Source organism: Dama dama, chromosome 12 (assembly GCF_033118175.1).
Source record: "Dama dama isolate Ldn47 chromosome 12, ASM3311817v1, whole genome shotgun sequence".
NCBI classification, from domain to species: Eukaryota; Metazoa; Chordata; class Mammalia; order Artiodactyla; family Cervidae; genus Dama; species Dama dama.
Window position 1 is genome coordinate 86706495 of NC_083692.1, and position 20581 is coordinate 86727075.

Below are 20581 nucleotides of genomic sequence, written 5' to 3' on the forward strand. Positions count from 1 at the left end.
CTTTTCTCCCGCCCGCGCCCAGTCCCCGACATAAATGACGCCTTTCGCATCCGGCTAGTAATTCTTGTTTTAATGGACCGAATGGAACTGTACAGGTGTGCCCACCCACTGTCAAATGGCGAACGATTCAGGCTTAGCTGCATACCCCCCACCCGAACCCGCGGCCGCGGCATTCTGAGAGCCCCTCTCCCGCCCCGCACACCGTCTCGACAGCTTCCTGCCAACGGACCCGGAGGTTCCCAGGGCAGGAATTCTGAGACTCGGAAAACTACGAGCTGGGGTGTTGAAAGATTCCGAGGACCCCGTACTGCAGCTTGAGGGAGAGGCCTCCGTCTCCTCGGCTTACTGGCCCGTCTTCCCCGGGGCTCTGATCCCCATCCCGGAGGGCGTGCTACCCGCCCAGCCTCGTGAGCGCTTTTCTCTGGCTTTTGGTCTCTTTCATCCAGACCCTTTGATTTCTATCTCTGTGTGCCTGTCTCTTCCCTACTCCCGTCAACAAAAACACAGCACACGCAGTTTTCAGGCCTGCTCCTCCCACCCCTACCGCCACCCCCGATCTTCCGAAACCCTCTCCCAGGGGTCCCAGCGAGTCCAGCTCCACAGGCTCCCGAAGCTGGGCCTACCCAGAGCAGCCGGGGCCTACTGCTTGAACGCCCGCTCAGAACAAAATTTCCGTCCCCCACCCGGCCAGGGCCTGCCCCACAACCCAGAGCTGCCTAGGGGTAAACAAGGAGGCGCCACCAGCGGGGCGGGCTTGGGGCTCACCTTGGCCGGCGCGGGGCCCCCCAGCGGTCCGCAAGCCTCTCGCAGCTCATAGCTGCCGCTTGGCGGGCTCTTCTCCGGTCTCCGCACTATGTCGTCGGCCACCAGGTCCCCAAATGCGGCCCGACTGGCTGGGGGTAGCCCCGGGCGGCGCCGGGGACGAGGGCTGCCGCCTTCTGGAGAGTCTGTGGGACCGTCGGCGCCGGACGAGGTGATAGACGGGGGTCCTGCGGTCTGGTCTCCATTCGGGCTGCCTCCGGTGCTGGGCGCGCCGGGCTCGGCCTCATCCGGGGCGCCCTCGTCGTCGGGGAAGCGGTTGGACTCCACGTCCACCTCGGGCTCGTCTGCAGTGTCCACGTCGGGGGAGGCGGAGTGGTAGCTGGAGCTGCCCTCGCTCAGAAAGTCCGGGCTCACGTAGCCGCCGCCGGTCCCTGCGCCCGGCCCCGGCCCACGGGCTGGCCCACCGCCGTAAGCTTCGCGGGTGCTACCGTAGAGCTTGGCGATGCTTTCGGCGTCCTTGACCACAGGCCGGAAGGCCGACACGTAGGAGCCTTTGCGAGCGGGCGGCGGGGGCGGCGGGGCCAGCGGGGCCAGCGGGGGCGGCAGCGCCTCGTCCGCACCGTCCTCGTCCAGTGGCCCCCGGGACAGCGCGCTGGGGCAGCGCTCCTCTGCGACCAGGCCGCCCTCCTTGGTCGGCTCGGTACCGTCCAGGGGCTCGGGGCCGCCACCTCCCGCAGCGGCCGCGGCCGCCGCCGCTGCAGCCGCTACGGCCGCCGCCACGGCTTTGGCTTGGCTCTGCGCGGCCGGATAGGGCGGCACCGGGAGGCTGCCTGCCGCCGGCCAGAACATGGGAAACGTCGGGTACACAGTGGCTGCGGCGGCGGCCGCAGCCACGGCCGCCGCGTCCTTGGCTGCGCCGGAGGGCTGGTGACCCCAGAACATGGCGCCGCCCCCCGGGCCAGTCCCCGCCCCGGGGGGCAAATGGCCGGTTCCTGGGCCGCCCGCTCCTGCCCCAGTGCCCGCACCCCCGCCGCTCCCGGGGCCTGGGCCGCCCTTGGGTTCGCCTGCGCCTAACACAGGGTCATCCTTTTTGGGGCAGAGACCAAAGGCCGTGGGGAAGCCGTAGGGATGAGGGAAAAGCGGTGGGGGCAGCTTCTGCAAGAGGCCAAAGCCCTTGCTGGGCACTGGGATCACAGGGTAGCTGCGGACCCCGGCGCCGCCACCAGGCCCTCCAGGGCCCGCGGGGCCGCCAGCTCCCGCCGCCAGACCAAGTCCCCGCTGCGCGTGAGGAGGCGGCGGCCCGGGAGGCCCGGCGGCCTCTTCCTCGCCACAGCGCAGGCTTTTGTGCGGCGGCGGACCTGGGGCCATGTCTGCGCCGCACCCCGGGCCGCCCCCGCCGCCGCCGCCGCCGCCAGCACCACCCTTCCCCTGTCCACCCGACCCTCCGTTAGCGCCGCCGCCGCCGCCTCCTTGCAGCGAGAAGGTCCGCTTGCGGGTGCCACCATTGAACATGGCCTTGACGTCCTCCCAAGCGTGGCTCAGTTCGTCTGTGGCCGACTTGTCACTGAGTTTGAGGTGTCGGCGCCACGAGTTAAAGTTGGCTGCGTCGGGCTGCGTGTACTTGGCGTCGGGGGTGCGGTGCGAGTGGAAGATGAACTTGTTCGGCGAGAAGTACATGCTGCAGTAGCCGCACTTGATGCACTTGGCACGCGAGCTGTTGTAACGCGCGGGGATGAAGCTGCCACGCGAACCCCAGGCACACTCGTGCACCACATCGAAGGCAAAGTTCTCGGGCAGCTTGGGCGGCTTGTGCTCGCCGAGGAACGACTTGCACAGGCGTTCGGCCTCACGCTTGGTGATCATGCCGCAGCGGCGCGACGAGATGGGCATGGCCCCTGCCCGACGCAGAATTTCCAGCTGCACCGGTGTGCACTGCACGCACGTGATGCCCAGGGCCACGCGGCGGTTGTGGATCTCATTGTAGCTGTAGTTCTTGAGGAGGGTGTTGGAGATTTGCGCCAGGCATAGGCGCTCCTGGCCGTCGATGACCAGGGACACGATAGGCACCCCGTACAACGACGTCTCGCCCACCTGGTTGGGTTTGAGAGCGCTGGAACCTGAATAGGGCTGCAGCTCCTGCTTGGAGTTGGGAGAAGAGTTTCCCTCGCGCCCCGGCCCCAGCTGACTGGTGAGAGCCTCCATGCCGCCGCTCCTGCGAAACAGAGAAAGCAGAGAGCCGATGAGCCATTTTCAGCGCCGACGCCGCTCGGGCCCGCCCAGCAGGGCGCGCAGAGTCCGGCGCGCGGGGAAACTTGGCAACGGGGAGTCCTAGCTCATTCGCCCCCTGGACGGGCCTTTTGTTATTCAGACGCATGCTGGCGCTGGAACAAAAACCCCCGGGGTTTGGAGGAGGAGTAGGGGTAATTGAGATCTCAGGAATGCCTGGGTAGCTGGGAACCCGATCCTGTTTTCGGGCTGGGGAGGAAGTGGGGCCCAGAGACGGAGAGTGACTTGCCCAAGGCCACACAGCAAAGCCATTGCCAAACCCAGGCTTCCTGGTGCCCAGATCCGTAAGACTTCGGCCACCCTCGCAGCCTGCCCTATCCGTCCGGGTCCCGAAGCTCGGACTTCGGGGACAGGCCGCCCCTCTGCTCAGCCGCGCATGCACGCGGGCGGGGGCAGCGCGGGGAGGAATAGGGAGGGGGAGGGGCGGTCACTGCCCGTCTCCAGACAGCAGGGGGCGGGGCGGGGGGGGGGCGGTTGGTAAGGAGAAGGAGGAGGGTCTAGAGGCCCTGAGGGAGGTGGAGAGAGACAGAGACGACCGCTGTTCGCGGTGCTGAACCCGACTCTCTCCAAAGCTCGCCGTGAGCGCCCAGCCCTGGAGTTGCCCTCACTGCACCCAGCTTCGTGCAGTTGGCTCCCCGGGATAACAGCACCGCTTTCCCCAAACACAAGCTTTTCCTCTTACACCCGGAACCCCGCGTTCGTTGAGCAGAAAGATTCCGGCTGGAAATATAAACCGTTTTCTTTCCAGCCATCGGTGGGATCCGGGTCAAGCAATTCCTAACCACATTTCCTGCATTTTTAAGCTGCGGTCCAGACCCAAGCTGGTTCCCCTCCGGGTCAGCACACGGGACGAAGAGGTTCTCAAGGAAGTTTCTCAGAAGCCACTGCTTTGCTTGTAGCCGCCCGCTGCTAAGTTTTCCTCCTTCAGATATACCTTTCCCACTAAGGCCAAACGCAGTCTCTAGGTTCTGAGCTTCCTCTTTGGGGGACATCTTTTTTTTTTTTTTTTTTTTTTTTGAGTATCCTTCATGCGGAGTTGTCCTGACTCAAACGGCTTGGGAGGAATCCTGACCCGTCTCTGAAGCCACCCTAAGGCTCCAGGTCAAAAGTTACTTCTGGTCCCAAGCTTTACTCTCTGGCCGAGGCAGGGAGGCAATCGCTCTGTGGACAGCGGCAGCAGGAAGGACCCGGGGACTGATGCCTGGGGCCCCCTAGATGGCTCAGCCCAACCACGTGTCCTCAGACAGGGAAGGCTCGCACTCGGCCCACGGCTGCAGGCAGTCCTGCGGCCCAGACAGCCCAGTCCTGAGGGTTCCTCCTCTAAACTCAGCAGAAACAGACAAATCCATTTTCAAAGGGCAGCTCCAGCCAGACAGGGCATCCGAGCTCAAAAGCATGGGATCTTCTCTCCCTCTGTCTCTCTCCCTCCTTGATCTGTCGATCTTATCTGTCCCTGAGCTGTCTCTCTCCCTGCTCGCTCCTCTTTCTCCCATCTGTCTTCATACCTTCGTCAAGTATCAAGCTATTTATCTGTTATTTATTTCATCTTTATCTCCGTGGATCAAACTGAAACTAGTTGACCCTTCTTTTGCGTCGAAGTCCCTTGCAACATTTTAGGAGGCAAAAGCACTGTCCTAACTCCTCGGCTGAGGGATCAGCAAGAAAAGCCCTGCACCCCCCTCCCGAAGAGTCTTCAGGCTGGCTAGGGAGGTGGAAGGGGGGGGTGCCGCGGCTCCGGGAAATGAAGATGTCTTCTCGGTTTCCCGAAATCGGCAAGTGTGCCCTGCCCGCATGCAGTGAAGGAAAGCCCTGAGCGGAGCGCGTCTTCTCCAAGCGGAGGGTCTGGAGTCCCCTCGGGGTCTTTTCGAGTGGGAGGAGGGGACTCCGGACCCCGGAACCAGGAGAAGGAAGACCCTAGGAACGGAACCGAATTTCAAAAGCCAGGGCAAAGGGCTGTGCGCAGCGACAAGGAGCAGCGGCCAGGGCGGCTCTGGGAGCCCTCGCCGGCTCCTGGGGCTTGAGGGGTGAGATTGGAGAGGGCGATGAGGCGGGAGTCAGGCAGCGCAGAGTGAGGCGATGGAGTCTTGAGGTATAATAATAAAACAACCACAAGAACCCAAATCGGAACTAAACGAAAAAAGCTGTAGAGACACGGCGCGGGGTCAGCCAGCTCCCGGGCGCGGGTACTCACCGTGCGGCGGCGGCTGGAGCCGGGCGAGCGGTGAACGGAGGTGCGCGGCGCGCGGAGCGGCGGGCGGGAGTCGGGGATCCGCCGGGCTCTCCGGGTGACGGCGCGGCCCCTCCCCGCGCGCGCGCACAGCCGCGCTCCCGGGCTCCCCGCTCTCACACCCGCGGCCCCACTGGCCCCTCCCGCGCGGCGCAGGCTCTCAGCAGGCGCAGGGCTCCAGGGTCCCGGGCAGAGAGATGTGTGCCCTGTGAGGCTGCCCCTGAGGCCCAGGACGGGCCCGGCGCGGAGGCCGAAGCCTGGAGAGCATAGCGCGGCGACTGGCAAGGCGCGGGGACAGCCCGAGTGGCGAGGCCAGCGCGGGGCGGGCGCGCCTAACATCTGCGAGCAGGGGCGCCACACCCACCGCCCGTGCAGTCACTCGCGCCCTCCCGGGGTCCGATAGCTAGCCCGCGGGCCACGCGCCTGGCCCCGCCGCCTTCCCGCAGCTCCCGGGTCTGGGCGCCCCAGGTAAGCGGCCACACACCTGTTCCCCGAGCCCCGCACCTGCAGCCCAAGCTCGCTAAGGGGGCCGGGAGGAAGGAAGGGCCCGGGGCCACAAAGTTTGCCCCCAAGAGTAAAGTGGGGGAGGGCCCAGTTCTCCAGGCTAAGGGGCAAGGAGCTAGACCAAAGGCCAAGTCAGACTCAAGGAAAGGGCTCGAGAATGCGTACCGCACTCTCGGGCCAGGAAGGTGACCCTGGGACGCTGGAGCAGAGATGGGGTGTGAGGTGCCAGGGGATAGTAAGCCGGAAAGGGGCAGAACCAACTCGCCCACGCTTCTGACTTGGATGCACTGGTGTCAGGACAGCCTCCTCTCTCCTTCACTGAGCTGTGGACTCGGGAACTGGGTTTAGGGGGGGTCCTGGGCCTTTAACCACCACCACGCCCCCCAACTAACACCAACCAGCCCAGGGCAGGAGCCAAGTCATCGCTGGGCGATATCTGGGGTCAACTATTAGTTGAAAGCTAGACCCCTCCCTAGCTCTCCTGTTAACTCAGTTTCCCGGTGGTGGGGGTCTAGCCCCTGATGCTGCAGACCCTCCCTGGCATCTTCTCTCTTCGAAGAGCTCCATTTCTTTCCACCCCCTCACTTTTCTGTCGATGTCTGTCTGCACCGTTCTTTCCCCTCCACTAACTCAGGAAGTCCGGTTTTCTCCCTCTCTCTCAATCTCCGTCTTTCCTTATTTGAGTTACCAGTCGTACTCCCTCCCTTTTTGCCCGCACCCGGACACCCCCTTGCCCCCCACCCCTCTGTGGCATTAAGTGTCCTTAATGGACACGTTAATTAAACTGTAATTAATCATACTGTCCAGTCCAAGTTTGAACAATTACCCTAATCAAACAGAAGTTAATAATGGCAGGCATGGCCCGGGGCGCGGCAGGCTGCCCGCGCAGGGGGCGCAGCGGCCGCGGCAGCTCCTGACGCGGGCAGCAGCGGCGATCGCAGCCAGTCCTTGGAACCCGGGCGGTGCCATAAATCTTCCGCGGCCAGCGGCGCCGGGCCGCCCTCGCCCCCGCCCTCTCGTCTTCCCTCTCGCCCTGGGTTCCAGGCCCTCTCCCCTCCTACACTCTGGCTCCTCTAGGGTTCATCTCCTCTTCTCCTGCACTTCTTCCCAGTGCTTTTCTCTTCTCCGCGGGCTCGCAGGGGTCTTGGGAAATGCCTCTGGGGGTGGGAGCGGATCGCCCAGGCCTACCCTCGGAGAGAGGGGGCCACCAGGCCCTGTGACTGGCTTGCCACCCGCTTCTCGCGTGTTTTCCGGGGCTACGAAACTACCCCACCCCAAGCTTGAGGGCTTAGTCTCTGCTGCGGGGTCTCTTCTAGAGGGGTTCTTGCTCTTTCACCTTTATCAGCTCCCGCCTTTCTCTCTCTCTCTCCGGCATTTCCTTGCCTTTCTCTCTTTCCTCCCGGAGCCTGCTCAGCCCCCTTTCTCTCTCTGAATCTTGTCCCTCCACTAGCGCGTCTTTCCCAGGCTCTACCTCTGTCCCGCTCTAACTCTGCGGATCTCTACCCCCGCCCCCCCCCCCACTTCCCTCCAAGGAAAACAGGAACCTATTTTCTGTCCCAGTCCAAGAGCCGCCCCCGAGACTCCACCTCTCATCCCCCTCCCTAGGCCGGCCTCCTCACCCCATAATTACAATCCCGTTCGGTAATTATTCTTAGCCTCCTAATGATTTTTTAAAAGGCATCTCAGTTTTCGGTGTGATGGTGACAACGATCCTGGAGCCCGGACGCCCTCAGGGTGGTGGGGGTTGGAGTGGAAAGACGATGGGGAGGATCCCCTTGAGCTGGGCCTGTCTCTCCTGCCTCTATTGTACTGCGATGCCCTGGGGACGGCCTCCAGGGCACTCCTGGCAGCCGGGCCGCGCGGTCCCGGGGGACTTCTTAGACAAAAGTTCCCTTTGCGGATGCAGCACCTTGGGGTGCGGGGGAAGGGGATGCAGGTTGACCCCTGAGTCTCCGTTCAGCACCAATCTGCGGACAGCTCCCTGCGCCCTCTCTGACTTCGAAGACCCACCCTGCCCTTCCACCGGGTCTGAAGCAGAGAAAGACTTAAACGCGTGTGGGCAGGGGTTGGGGAAGCGGCGCCGTTCGCTTGAGAGATGGTAGTCTCCGAGGAGGGGTCTTGGGGTCGGGCCTGGACTCTGCGCTGGACCAGCGTCCAGTTGGTTAGTTAGTATCACCGCAAAGAGCATCTCAGTTGGCAGAGCCCTTTCTCCCAACGACCCTGGGAATAGGTAAAGATCATTTATTCCCATTTTACAGGTAGGATATCGAGGGTCAGGCAGTGGAAGCCAACTCACCCAGGCTCCTCAGTCAATAAGGGATGCAGACTGATCTCCCAGACCCCAAATATCGTGCTTTGCACGCTGCCTGGAGGGCCTCGTTTAATGAACGGAAGACAAGTACTGCGCAGCTCACAAGGAGCTTTTAGGGTCGCCCTCACAACTCTCCGCGAGGAGGAAAACAGGCCTAGCTAAGCCAGGTGACTTGCTCAGACGCAGTCAGCCAGTGTGGGGCAGCGCTGGGACTTGAACTCAGGCTCAGACGAGGGAGGGCGGCCTCCCTCTCGCTCAGAGGGGGCTCTGGGTCCTGCAGCTCAGACCAGCGCCTGGGGAATGCGCTGGAGTCAGTGCCCTTGGCGTTTCTGACCCCCACTGGCGCGGATTCTATTTTACCCACTGCTGGGTGCACCGGGGTCGGAGGGCCGGGATCAGGGACGCGCCTGGCGCGCACCCCACCAGCCCCCGCCGGGTTCTTGCTGCCTCTGAGTCCCTGGCGTCGCGTCCACGCAGCCGGGCGTCCCGCGCCCCTTCCAGCTCTATCTTGGGCTGGGCGGCCGCGCCTCCTCCGCAAGCACATATCTTTTACCAGTTGAATTAACGGCAGTTTTCGTCAGTTAATTAGGTTTAATTTACATAATTAGTACAGTATAAAGAGGATTGGGGATAATCATGGGGTACGTAGCGCTTACTGTGTAAACACGTATTCTGAATTAAAAATCAGATGTAATTAAGGCGCGCAGGCCCTGTTTAGGCAGGGTTTTAATTGTAATGAATTTCTAATTAACACTCAATGATTGCCAAATGCAAAGGGCTGTAAAATTTTCTTGTAGTTTTGCTAATTTATTGTTTACTTAATATCTGGATATTAATCCGACGGCCAGATAGACCCTAGCCCCGCCCGGCGGCCTGCTCGAGCCAATGAAGGTGGCTGGGCGGGTGGGGCCTGCTGGCCGCATCAGCGAACAGAGGTGAGGTCGTGGGGGAGGCCAGGGGGCCGCAGAGCCTGCGCCAAGGTGCTCAGAAGTGTCCATCTGGCTCCGTGTGAGGACAGGAAGACTGACGCTCCCGAGCTGTGGGGGCGGGACAGGCCGGAAGCCACACACTCTGGGTTCCTGCGGCCCAGACCGGGTTCTTGGGGATCAGAGGCCAGGCCAGCACTCCTCCCAACGAAGGACTCCTGGGGACATCAAAAGGAGGGAGGAAGGTCTCCATCTAGATCCAATTCTACTGACCACTTGAGTAACCATGGACCCTGACTTGGCCTCAATATGTGCATCTGTAGGATGGGCACACTGTCACTGAACGTTTGACTCAGAGGCCCAAGAGCACAGAAGAGGAACATCTTTTTTCCTGGAGCCCTGAGGGGATGGGACCCTGCTTGAGTGTAGGTGGCTTAAGCTTGGGGAAGGGGCAGAGCCAGGAGAACTTAAAATGGTATGAAGTTTGCAGGGTCCCGCTCTGCCCACTCTGGGGCTCTTTCTACACTTGGGGAGGAAAATTAGGCTGGGAGGGACTGAGGAGGGAGCCCAGGACAGACTTATTTCCCCAACTAAACATAGAGATGCCCAAGGCCTGGACAGAGGTATTCTGAAGGAGGAAGGGTGAGTAGTTCAGCTGGCTGCAGGACTCTCTCTCAGCCCCAGATCTCTAGTTCGGTTCCCAGCTGCCTCCCCTATGTCAGTCCCAGCTTGGCCCCAAGTCTCTTTCCAAAGTTCTTAGCACAGGGGAGACTCTGTAGACACTTCAAAATTTCCTATCAACCCAAGGAATACATAGGAAGAAAATTCAATGGCCCCTGGAGGTTTCTGCCCCATAAAACAGCTTACCTTGTTTTCCCTCCCCTGTGCCTGTCTTTCCGAAGCCTCAGAGACCTCTCCTGGACACTACACTGAGCCTCCTCTAAGCCTGTCTGCTTGCTTGGATCCCTCACTCCTGTCTGTCTGATGCTATTTTGTTTTCATCCTTGGATTGTTCACTGGTTAACAGTTCCTGATTTCTTTGTGGGTGTCTTCTGTCTCTCCCACCGGAATGTTTTGTTTGCTGTCCTATTGCCAGGGCTTAGAACAAGGCACATAGTTGGTGCTCACCATGTTTGCTAAATGAATGAGTGAACAGCATTTGAGTGGAAAGGCTGTGAGCTGACTTGTTGGCCATTGTGATGGAAGGGTGCCCTTGGTGTCTAGTGGCCAATCTGGTTCTTCAGGGAAGAGTTGAAGGTTCTGTGCTCTCTGGTGATGTCTAGGAGGATATTGGGACTCTCACCTCCCACACAGATTCAGGCAAGGCTTTTCGCAGAGCCTGTGAAGGCTGAAGGCTGCTTCTTGTAGAAGGAGGAAATGGGCTCTGGGAGGCAGGTGGGAGCCACTGGCAGGTTTTCTGAGTACTGGCTGATAACAAGGGTTTCCTTCCCAGGGCCTCCTCCACACAGGATCCGGGGAGGGCTGGGAAGAGAACAGACTCTGGATTCAGCAAGGCTCGGGTTCAAATCCTAGGTCTGCTCTGGTTGAGTCTCTGAACTTGCATCTGTGAAATAGCTCCTGGCCTTACCGGGTCAGGGCTATTCAGGGTCTCATGAATATGTCATAAGAATTAAATAAGGTGCTGAGTGTATGGCACATAGCACAGTCTTGGACCAGACTGAGTGCCTTGGGTGCACCATTTGAGCAGGGATTTACTCTTGGGCTCCTGAAAATCCTTCTCACAGTCCCAGCCCTGTGCAAAGCAGATGGCACAGAGGAGGTGCTCAGCCTCTGTGAATTCCCTTCCCTGACAGCCTCAGATCAGTTCTGGACAATCGCCTGCACCTTGGTGGAGTTCAATCTGCTTGCTGGGACAGGTTGAGCTTTATTGAGATGTCATTCACATACCATATAATTCACTTAAAGTGTATAATTCAGTCCTTTTTCATATCTTCAGAGAGTTGTGCACCACCACCACCATCAATTTTTAAAAACAGTTATTTAACTTATTTGGCTGTGCCAGGCCTCATTTGCAGCATGTGGGATCTAGTTCCCTGACCAGGGATCGAACCTGACCCTCCTGCATTGTGAGAACAGATTCTTAGCCACTGGACCACCAGGGATGTCCCACCACTATGAATTTAAGAATATTTTCATCACCCCAAAGAGAAATCCTGTACCCATTAGCTATCTTCCCATCTTCCCCCAGACCGTGGCAACTGCTACTTTCTGTTTGCCTGTTCTGGACTTTTCATGTAATTGGAAATGTACAAAATGTGATCTTTTGTGTCTGACTTCTTCTACTGAGCATATTTTTAAGGTTCATCTATGCAGCAGCATCTATCATTACTTCATTCCTTTTTATCGCCAAATAATATTCCATTGTATGGATATCCTACATTTTGTTTATTCATCCACTGATGAATGTTTTCATTGTGCCTACTTTTTGACTATTATGAATGAAGTTGCAGTGAACACTAATGTACAAGTTTTTGTGTGACTGTATGTTTTAATATATCTCTTGGGTACATACTAAGCATAGAATTGTCAGGTTATATGGTGAGTGAGTGAGTGAAGTCACTCAGTGGGGTCCGACTCTTTGTGACCCCATGGACTGTAGACTACCAGACTCCTCTGTCCATGGGATTTTTCAGGCAAGAATACTGGAGTGGGTTGCCATTTCCTTCTCCAGGAGATCTTCCTGACCCAGAGATTGAACCTGGGTCTCCTGCATTGTAGGCAGACACTTTACCATCTGAGCCACCAGGGAAGTCCTGGTTATCTGGTAATTTTATGTTAATCTTTTTTAAGGAATCACCAGACTGGTTTTGCAAAGCACTGCACCATTTTCATTCCTGCCAGTGATATATGAGGGTTCTGGTCCCTCCACATCTTTGACAGTAGTTTTTATTATCTATCTTTTTAATTATCCATTCTAGTGGGTGTGAAATGGTATCCTGTTGTGGTTTTGGTTTGTATTTATCTGCTGAGTCATCGTTTTGAACATCCTTTTCATGTGCTTATTAGCCATTTGTACATCTTTTGAGACATGTTTATTCAGATTCTTTGCCCATTTTTCAACTGGATTATTTGTACTTTTATTATTGAGAACATTCTTTATATATTCTAGAAACAAGTCCCTTATCAGATACATGATTTGCAAATAACTTCTTCCACCCTGTGAGTTGTCTTTTCACTTTCTAATGGCTTCTTTTGAAGCACAAAAGTTTTTAATTTGGATGATGCCCAGTGTATCTATTTTATTTTTTGCTACTTGTGCTTTTGGTGTGAGAATTGAGAAGGCTTTGCTGAACCCAAGATCATAAGGTTTACTTTTATATTTTCTTCTAGGAACCTTATAGTTTAGCTCCTACATTTTGGTCTCTGATCCACTTACAGTTAATTTTTGGTGTACAGTTAATTTTTTTGTGTATGATATGAGATAGGAATCCAAATTTATTCTTTTGCATATGGATATTCAGTTTTTAGAGCACCATTTGTTGAAAATAATATCCTCTCCCCATTAACCTGTCTTGGCACCCCACTGGACTTTCTGGCCTGGAGAAATGACTATCTTCCCTTCCCCAGGAGAGATGGGGCTCCCCAGAGAGGGGGCCCAGCCAGTCTATTTCTAATCTTCACAGTAACAGTAGATATTGTCATCCTGCACAGTAGATATTTTCATCCCTGTTTCACAGTTGAGGAAACTGAGGCCCCAGAATACAGGGACTAGCTTGTCTTGATTCCTACCATTTTCCCAGCCCCTGGAACACAGCGGGTGCTGAGTAGGATCTGATGAATAAACAGTGTCTCCAGAGTCTGAGCTGGGCAAGCTGGAGCGTTCACAGAGGTCCCGGGGGAGTCCCCAGTCCCTGACACTGAGATAACTGAGGCGCTGTAAGGGTCACTCTCCAGGGGTCAAGGAGACCAGAGCACTGAGCTCTGTTGGGGGAGGAGAACCGAGAGGGGAGTGGAGCTGGAGGAGGGAATAAGACTCCTGGAAAATGGGAGTTATTGGCGCTGGATACACGATGCCGGGGGAGGGGAGAGGGAGGGAGAGAGAGGAGAAGAGCACGCATAGGCTGGTGAGTGGGGAGGACAGCTGAGGATGGAGGTCTGGAAATGTGGGCTTTGTAAAACGATGTATGCACTTCTCAGGTGGCTCAGGGGTAAAGAACCTGCCTGCCCATGTAGGAGTCATGAGTTCAATCCCTGGTCCTGGAAGATTCCCTCAAGAGGGAAATGGCAACCCACTCCAGTATTCTTGCCCGAAGAACCCCATGGACAGAGGAGCCTGGTGGCCTACAGTCCATAGGGATGCAAAGTGACTTAGCGACTCAATGACAACAAAACGATGTGCAAATGGAAGGATGTGTTCTAAAGGTATCTGAGACAGCTTGGGCTGGAAAATGAAGAGGAGACATTTAGTTTCCGATTTCTGCCATATCATCACAGTGTTTTAAAACAACACAAATGTATTATTTTATAATACTGGAGGTCAGAAATTGGAAATGGGTCTCACTGGGTTAAATTCAAGGCCTTGGCAAGGTGCTGCATTCCCCCTGGAGGCTCTAGGGAGAATCGGCTTCCTCATCCTTGCCAGCTTCTAGAGGCTGCCTGCATCCCTTGGCTCTTGGCTCCTTCCTGCATCTTCAAAGGCAGCAGTGTAGCGTATTCAGAGCTCTCTCCGCCTCCACCTGGTCCCTCCTGCCTCCCTCTTCCACTTTCTCTAAAGTGGTCCTCTGCCCTTGTGATTACACTGGGCTGACCTGGATAATTCAGGATAATCTTTTATCTTTTCAGGATAATCTTTAAAGCCACGTGAGTATATTAATGGATTCTTGGGGTCAGGATGTGAAGATCTTTGTAGTGGGGGGCTGTCCCCATAGTGTGCCTCCTACAGATGTCTCTCAAAAAGAGGCTCTGCAAAGCTGGAGTGTGTGCGGGACCTTGATTACAGCATATGGATGAGAGCAGGGGTGTGTTGGCTGAGGGTGCTTCTGCCGCCCTCCTTGGCCTCCTCAGTCTGGAATCCGGAGCCTGGGTGTGGCCAAGGCTGAGCTTGGAGCTACTGCCCCGAGCCACACAGACCTCCTGGGCAAGCCGAGGCAGGCCTGGGTGTGGGCTGAGGATCACCCTAGTGGGGGGCAGTGTGGTCACCCACAGGCACTGCCATTGAGTCCAGCAAGCCCAGGCCAGGCTCTCACACCAGATGTGCATGGCCCTCGCTGGCGGTGATGTATCTTATGTCCCCATCCTTTGTCCTTCTCCAGACTTGGAGGGGGTGGGGGGGCAAATGAAAAGGTGGGGAGTCACGGGGACTGAGGAGTGGCTGTGTGGGTCTGTGTGAAAGTGTGGCAGGGGTGTCTGGAGGAGATGGGGGAGGAAGCCAGCGCTTTGGGGAAGTGTTCTGTGCGTGTCCCAGTCAGCCTGGAGAATGACTCGATAATGACACCAACAACCCCTCAGAAGGACATTGTCATGACCCCGTTTTACCAATGAGGAAACTGAGGTCCTTCCAGAGAGATTAGGCATCCTGCCCATGGTCACACAGAGAGTCAATGGAGGAGTGAGGATTCCAACCCAGGTTGTGTGGCTGCAAGCCCAAGCCCATGTCGCTCATTGTTACACTCCACTGCCTCCCACTGGCAAAAAGGGATCTAGGAGGCATGGGTGGAGAAGTGCTTGATTTGGGTGTCAGAAAACTCACATTGAATGCTGCCTCTCCCACTGCCTTGCTGATCACGAGATTTAAACTACCTTTAAACAAATTATTTTTATTATACAAATAATACATGATTGTTGCATTATATCAGGAAAAGGCAGAACAGAAGAGAGATTAAAGAGCATCTGCACTCCACTGCTGCCCAGTATTAACCGTCTTGTTTCCACATGGTGGGGTGGTAGAGGCCAGGTCAGTGATTTCTCTGAAGCTCCCTGGCCCCACCAGTCTCCCCTTCACTTATTTAACCACTATTTCTTGAGCATCTCTTGAATGTCAGGCAGGGCCCCGGCTCCTGCCTTCCTGGGGCTCTTCCTGGAACAAGGTAGACAGGCGGTGCGGGAAAACCGACGAGGACAAGACAGCGAGGCTGGGTGGTGACGGGGAGCTGGGGGAGTGTTGGAAAATGCCTCCCCAGAGCATTTCATCTGAGTCTCGGAAGATGAGTAGGAGTTGGGCAGGAGAAAAGGGGAGGTGGGCAAAGGTGTCCAGGGCTGAGGGAACAGCCTGTGCCAAGGCTCAGAGGAAATGCTCAGCTCATTTAAGACTAGAGGGACTTTCCTGGTGGTCCAGTGGCTAAGACTCTGAGCTCCTGGAAGGGATCTGAGTTTGATCCCTGGTTGGGGAACTAGACCCCACATGATGCAATTAAGACCTGGTGCACCTGAATAAAAGAACAATTTTCTTTTTTTTTAGAAAAAGGGCTAGGGCATCACCCCTTGTGATGGGAACATGGAGTGGGGGACAGAGGTGGGGCAATCATGCCCCTACCCTTGCAGGGGTGCTGGGAGGACCAAACAAGGTGAGTGTGAAGGCGCTGTGCCATGCCCAGCTGATACTGCAAGCCAGCACTATTTCTCCTCTTTCTAAGAACTGAAGTGACCTGGACACTGAAACTCAGGGGATCCTCCACACTCCCCCCTCCCCCACCCTGCCTGCTTTTCTCAGTGCACCCCACTGCTCTCCCTACTCCCCACTTCCTCCAGAGGGGGAAAAGACAAAGGGCAAACTCTTAGGAAGAACCAGCAGTACAGCCCGACTGGATTCTTTTAACTAAGTCTGCGGGCAGGAGAGACTTTTTATCCCTTGCAAGTTAATGCAAACTGTTAGGGAGATAAATAAATGACAGAGCTGCCGATGGACTGTTGGGCTCAAAGAAGGGAAATTTGTCTCACTTTAGAAGAAGGACCTGGAGGGCTCAGCCCCATCGACTCGTTCATTGTGCTGTTATCTGCCAGAGAGGTGGTGACACCACAGCAATTAAGACAAACTTTAGTCTATAAGTTCGTGCCTGCAATCTCAGGGCTTCAAAACAAGACAAATGATACTGCCAAGGGAGGAAACAGTCTTTTTCTGACTCGGTCCAAAGTCACTTCGAATATTTGTAGTTGTTCAGCAGAAAATTTGTCATTACGAGGCCGGGCTCTACTCGCTCCCCCCGCCCAACTTCATCATCCATCTTGGTGGCTTGTGCCAGCCTGGGCTGTCTCTGGGATTCTCCCTGGCTGCCCTCTGCGGGGCCCCACCCATTGCCAGGCACACCCGCCTGCCTCTTAGGTTTTATGGGCATCTCGGGTGGAGCAGGACATGGTTTCTGCCACCAGGAAAGGACTCACGACAATGCCAGGAAGTGCATCAAAACCCAGCCCTACCTCGAGGGCTGCGGACCCTGCCCATTCCCCTTCTGCTCGGGCACGGGGAGTGGGGAGTGCGTCCTGCGCCATTTACTGCCTCCACCTGTGCAGGCTCCCACCCCTCCACCACCCCGCCTCCCCCGACCCCATCCCACATCATCGCAGCTGTTGGCCTTCTCCACGTGCCCCTCAGAGCTGCTCCTCTTCTCAGCCTCCCACCTGTGGGTGGACTCAGCTGTGTCTGGCTGCTTGAAGGGAAAGCAACCCCTCAATGTGGAAGTTGGAACCTGGTCCCTGGGAGGCAGCCTTGGGAGATCACCTGGCCTCACGGGTGGAGTCAGGCCCCTGCTGGCTGCCCGGGTCTATGTGGCCGTGGGGCTGGCTCCCCTCTTGTTCTCCAGCTCCCATTGTTTCCTGCTCTTCCCTCCCCTGTGCCAGGACTCGAGTCGCCCCCTCCCTCCCCTCCCTCTACTCTTGACTGTGAACACAGGCTCCCATTCTAATAGGGCCCAGATTTAGCTAAAGGATGAAGCTCCCATGGGGAACGTGGGCAGCGGTCAGTGGGGATGGAAGACATCTTTGATGCAGTTATCTTGGCCCTCTCTGGGTTCCCCAGCCCACGTGGAGGCAGCCATCCATCCCCTTCTAACCCACCTGTGCAGTAGAGGGGTCTGGAGAGCTGCCAGCTTGCCTGCCTGGCACTATCCCAGGGCCTCCCTTTGAGATTATATTCTGGCCTTCAGTCCCGAGTGTGCAGAGATTGGGAAGCATGTTCCTGCCCCCAAAGCTTCAGGTCTGTTCAGCTCAAGCACAAGGCCCCTGGTTCTTGGCCTGCAGGCAGGGCACCCATGGCTTTCTCAGCCAGGCTACAGCATCCAGTCCACCTTGCACTGACCTGACTTGCCCCAACTAGGCTGGGCTCTGGATCACACTGCTTTGGGGCTGCAGGACCTTTGTCTGACCACACCTGGGGAACAAGGGTCCCACCCTTCCTCCCTGTTCCCATTTCCTTCTTGGAAGATCTCCAAAGCCCTGGGGTCCTGTAACCCCGCATTTCCCAGATGGGAAAGCCTGAAGGGCAGGACAAGGAAGGTCCAGGGGGCTGAGTGCTGAGGGGACTTGGCTTCAAGCCCTGGGTGGGGCCCACCTCCCAGTGTGACCTGGGGTCTCCACGAAGACCAACCTGTCCCAGAAAACACCACCTTCCAGGCTTCCCTGAAAGCCTGAGAGACTCGAGGCGGCGTCCCACGGGGCTCTGGTCTCCAGGAGGCTCTGGTTAGAAGGCAAATGGGTGTCACTGAGCCTGGGGAGGGGTGTGCGGGCCTGACCCTTTCTACCCCAGCCTCCCCCACCTCAGAGCACCCGCCACGTGCCACGTGTCAGGCTGATGAATTGGACCCTCGGCGGGCTCACAGTCTGTACCTGAGAAAGGCAAGGAAGCGTCCAAGAGGAAGGGGGCTTTTAAGAGGGGCTTGGACAGAGGGGTGGGGTTGGCTGCAGGGGCAGGGTGAGGGTGGGTGAGGTGGCAGCTGGGCAGAGTCAGGAGCTCACTCCTGTCCCTCTGTGTCCCCGGCCTCAGTCCTCCATGACCCTCAGGGCAAGGGCAGCTTGGCCTTGGGGCTGCTAAGGGTGACTGGGGGGATGACCAAACCTAAATGGGTTGAAGGTGGCCCTGCCCGCCAGCCAGAGGGGTCCTTGGAGAAGAACCCCTTGGGGTTACCCAGCCCCCATCTTCCCAACACTGAACTGAGAGAAACTTAGACCTGGGGGGCTGTCCCAAAGCTGAGGGTCTAGACCTGAAGCCCTTGAGTGAGTGGGTTCCATGACTCCATGAACTCTAAGGTGTGGACAAACTTTGTGGGTGTGTGCGTGTAGGGGCACATTATTCTGGGGGCAAGGGTCTGTCACTTCGACGGTATGCACATGGCAATTCATGACCCCCAAAAGTGAGAAGCCTTGTTCTGGAACATTAAGGCTGGGAGGAACTCCAGGACTTGGTGGGATCAACTCCTGCATTTACTGAAGAGGAAACCGAGGCTCAGAATGAGATGTGCTTTGTCCAAGGCCATCCTGAAAGCCGGTTTCCTGGTCCAGGGCCTCCAAGAGCCCGCTGAAAAAGTGGAAGTGAAAGCGTTAGTCACTCAGTTGTGTCCGACTCTTTGCAATCCCCTGTCAGGCTCCCCTGTCCATGACTGCTGAGGGGACTTGGCTCCAAGCCCTGGGCGGGGCCCACTTCCAAGTGTGGCCTGGGGTCTCCACGAGGACCACCCTGTTCCAGAAAACACCACCTTTGCCAGGCTCCTCTGTCCATGGGGATTCTCCAGGCAAGAATACTGGCGTAGGTTGCCATGCCCTCCTCCAGGGGATCTTCCCGACCCAGGGATTGAACCTGCATCTCTTACCTCTGCATTGCAGGCAGGTTCTCTACCACTAGCGCCCCCTGGGAAGTCTCTGATGAGCCTTCTGGAGGACGTGTTTCTCAGTGCTGCTGGAGGGCGTTGTGTTGGGGTGGAGGGGGGTGATCACTGAGCAGATCCCCGGGCCCCATTCCAAAGGTACTGATACAGTATCCTGGCACACCAGAGTTCGTCTGCAAACTGTTGTAGAGGACAGGGTATGTATGCACCTGCTCACAAGTTACGTAGGCAGTGCTTGCAGAACTGACTTCTGGAGCCACACGGTTAACTGTGTGGTTGAGAGTAAGGCTCTGAATCCAAACGGTACCTTGCTACTCACTTGCTGGGTGTCCTTGGGCAAGTCTCTGGACCTCTCTGCTTTGGTTTCTCCATCTGTAAAATGGGGGCATTCACAATAGCTCCTACCTCGTGTGAATGGCACAGCTGATAACGGAAGCCCTCAGTAGAGTGCTGACATGGATTCCTGCTCATCCTCCCTCTCTCCCTGGGCTTGGGATCTGAGGATGACAGGCTGCCTGGGTGCATCTTCTCAAAGTAAGGATGACCTTTGTGTCTGGGTGGCGGCTGGTTCATGTCCTGGGCTGGGCAGGTCCCTATGGGGAGCATCCTTCCACAGCATGTGCTCCGTGCAGCTCTCCCCGCCCTGAGCACTGACCCGGGGAGCAGCAGTCTCGATGGCCCGGGCCTCATCTCATCCTGTGACCTCCCAGCCTCAGGGATGCGGCAGGTGCTCGGTAAGTGGATGAATGCTCTGCCCGAGGCCCAGGGGCAGCTGGAGGCCTGCACCACCTTGAAAAGTGTTACCAAGAACATGACAACTCTGCCCCAGGAAACAAAAGGATGTCACACATAGGCTGAGCCTTCATGGACAAAGAACTGAGCAGCGCTGGAACCACAGCCCCACCACCGTCCACTCAGCCCACACTTACTGGGCACTTGCAAGACCAGGTTCTTGGCACTGGGTGGGGTGGAGTGGATACCATGTGAAGAAAACAGTATCTCTGCCCTTGTGCACTGTACATTCTACTGGGGACGGGGTGGTGGTGGGAGGAGGTGGAAGATAAAACAAGTGAGAACAATTAGTGTTTGCAACAATGCGATGGAGGGCGGTGGTGCAGGCAAGAACACTAGTCCCAGGGAGCAGCTGTGGGCAGGCTGCAATTTTAGATAGAGTGGTCAGGCCAGGCCTCACTGAGATGCCATGTGAGCAAAGACCTGAATGGGACAGAAGGGAGCCACGTGGATATACTTGAGGGGAAGACATCCTGCACTTGGTACGAAGGCCTGTATGAGGTGGTGTAATACTAGCTGCCAGGAACATAGACGCAAAACAGTTTAGTTCAAGCTCACTGAAGAGTCATCAATGCAATGGTTCCTGGGGGTGACACATTCCTCCATGTAGTGATTCAAGGATTCAGGCTCCCTCCACTTGTATCTCAGCCCTTCCCCGCCTCCCACCGCAGTCACTTGTCCATTTAGAAGGGGATGGAAAACCGTGGAGCCCAGAAGGCACACCTGCACCTTAAGCTCCTTGGCCAGGAAGCGACCTGCCATCAGCTTCAACTGCTGAGCACTAGCCCCTGGGCCCCTGATTAACGAAAGGGGGACTGGGAGACGAGGTCCGGGGCTGGGCAGCGGCTTGCCCACAGCCCTGCACTACACAGGGAGCATGAACTTTTGGGGGTCAGCTTGGTGTCTCTGTGGTGGCCCTCAGTGGGGAGTGGGCCTGGATGTTCAAGGGCTAGTAAGGAGGCCAGGTGGCTGGAGTGGAGTGAGTGGGGGGTGATGGGAG

At 56.9% G+C, this 20581-nt stretch overlaps 1 protein-coding gene across 2 annotated transcripts in view; it reads right to left on the minus strand.

Annotated features, from left to right (window-relative positions):
* Positions 1-20581, minus strand: part of SKOR1 (SKI family transcriptional corepressor 1) — an 88028-nt gene that overhangs the window by 5255 nt on the left and 62192 nt on the right. Inside the window, exons 1-2 of one of the 2 annotated variants that reach the window (XM_061157997.1) lie at positions 3197-3300; positions 766-2977 (exon numbers count right to left, since the gene is read on the minus strand). In XM_061157997.1, the coding sequence (XP_061013980.1) occupies positions 766-2977; positions 3197-3300 (2316 nt within the window). Of the gene's footprint in view, positions 1-765; positions 2978-3196; positions 3301-20581 lie in introns of those variants that run through there. The other variant, XM_061157998.1, reaches the window with a different exon arrangement.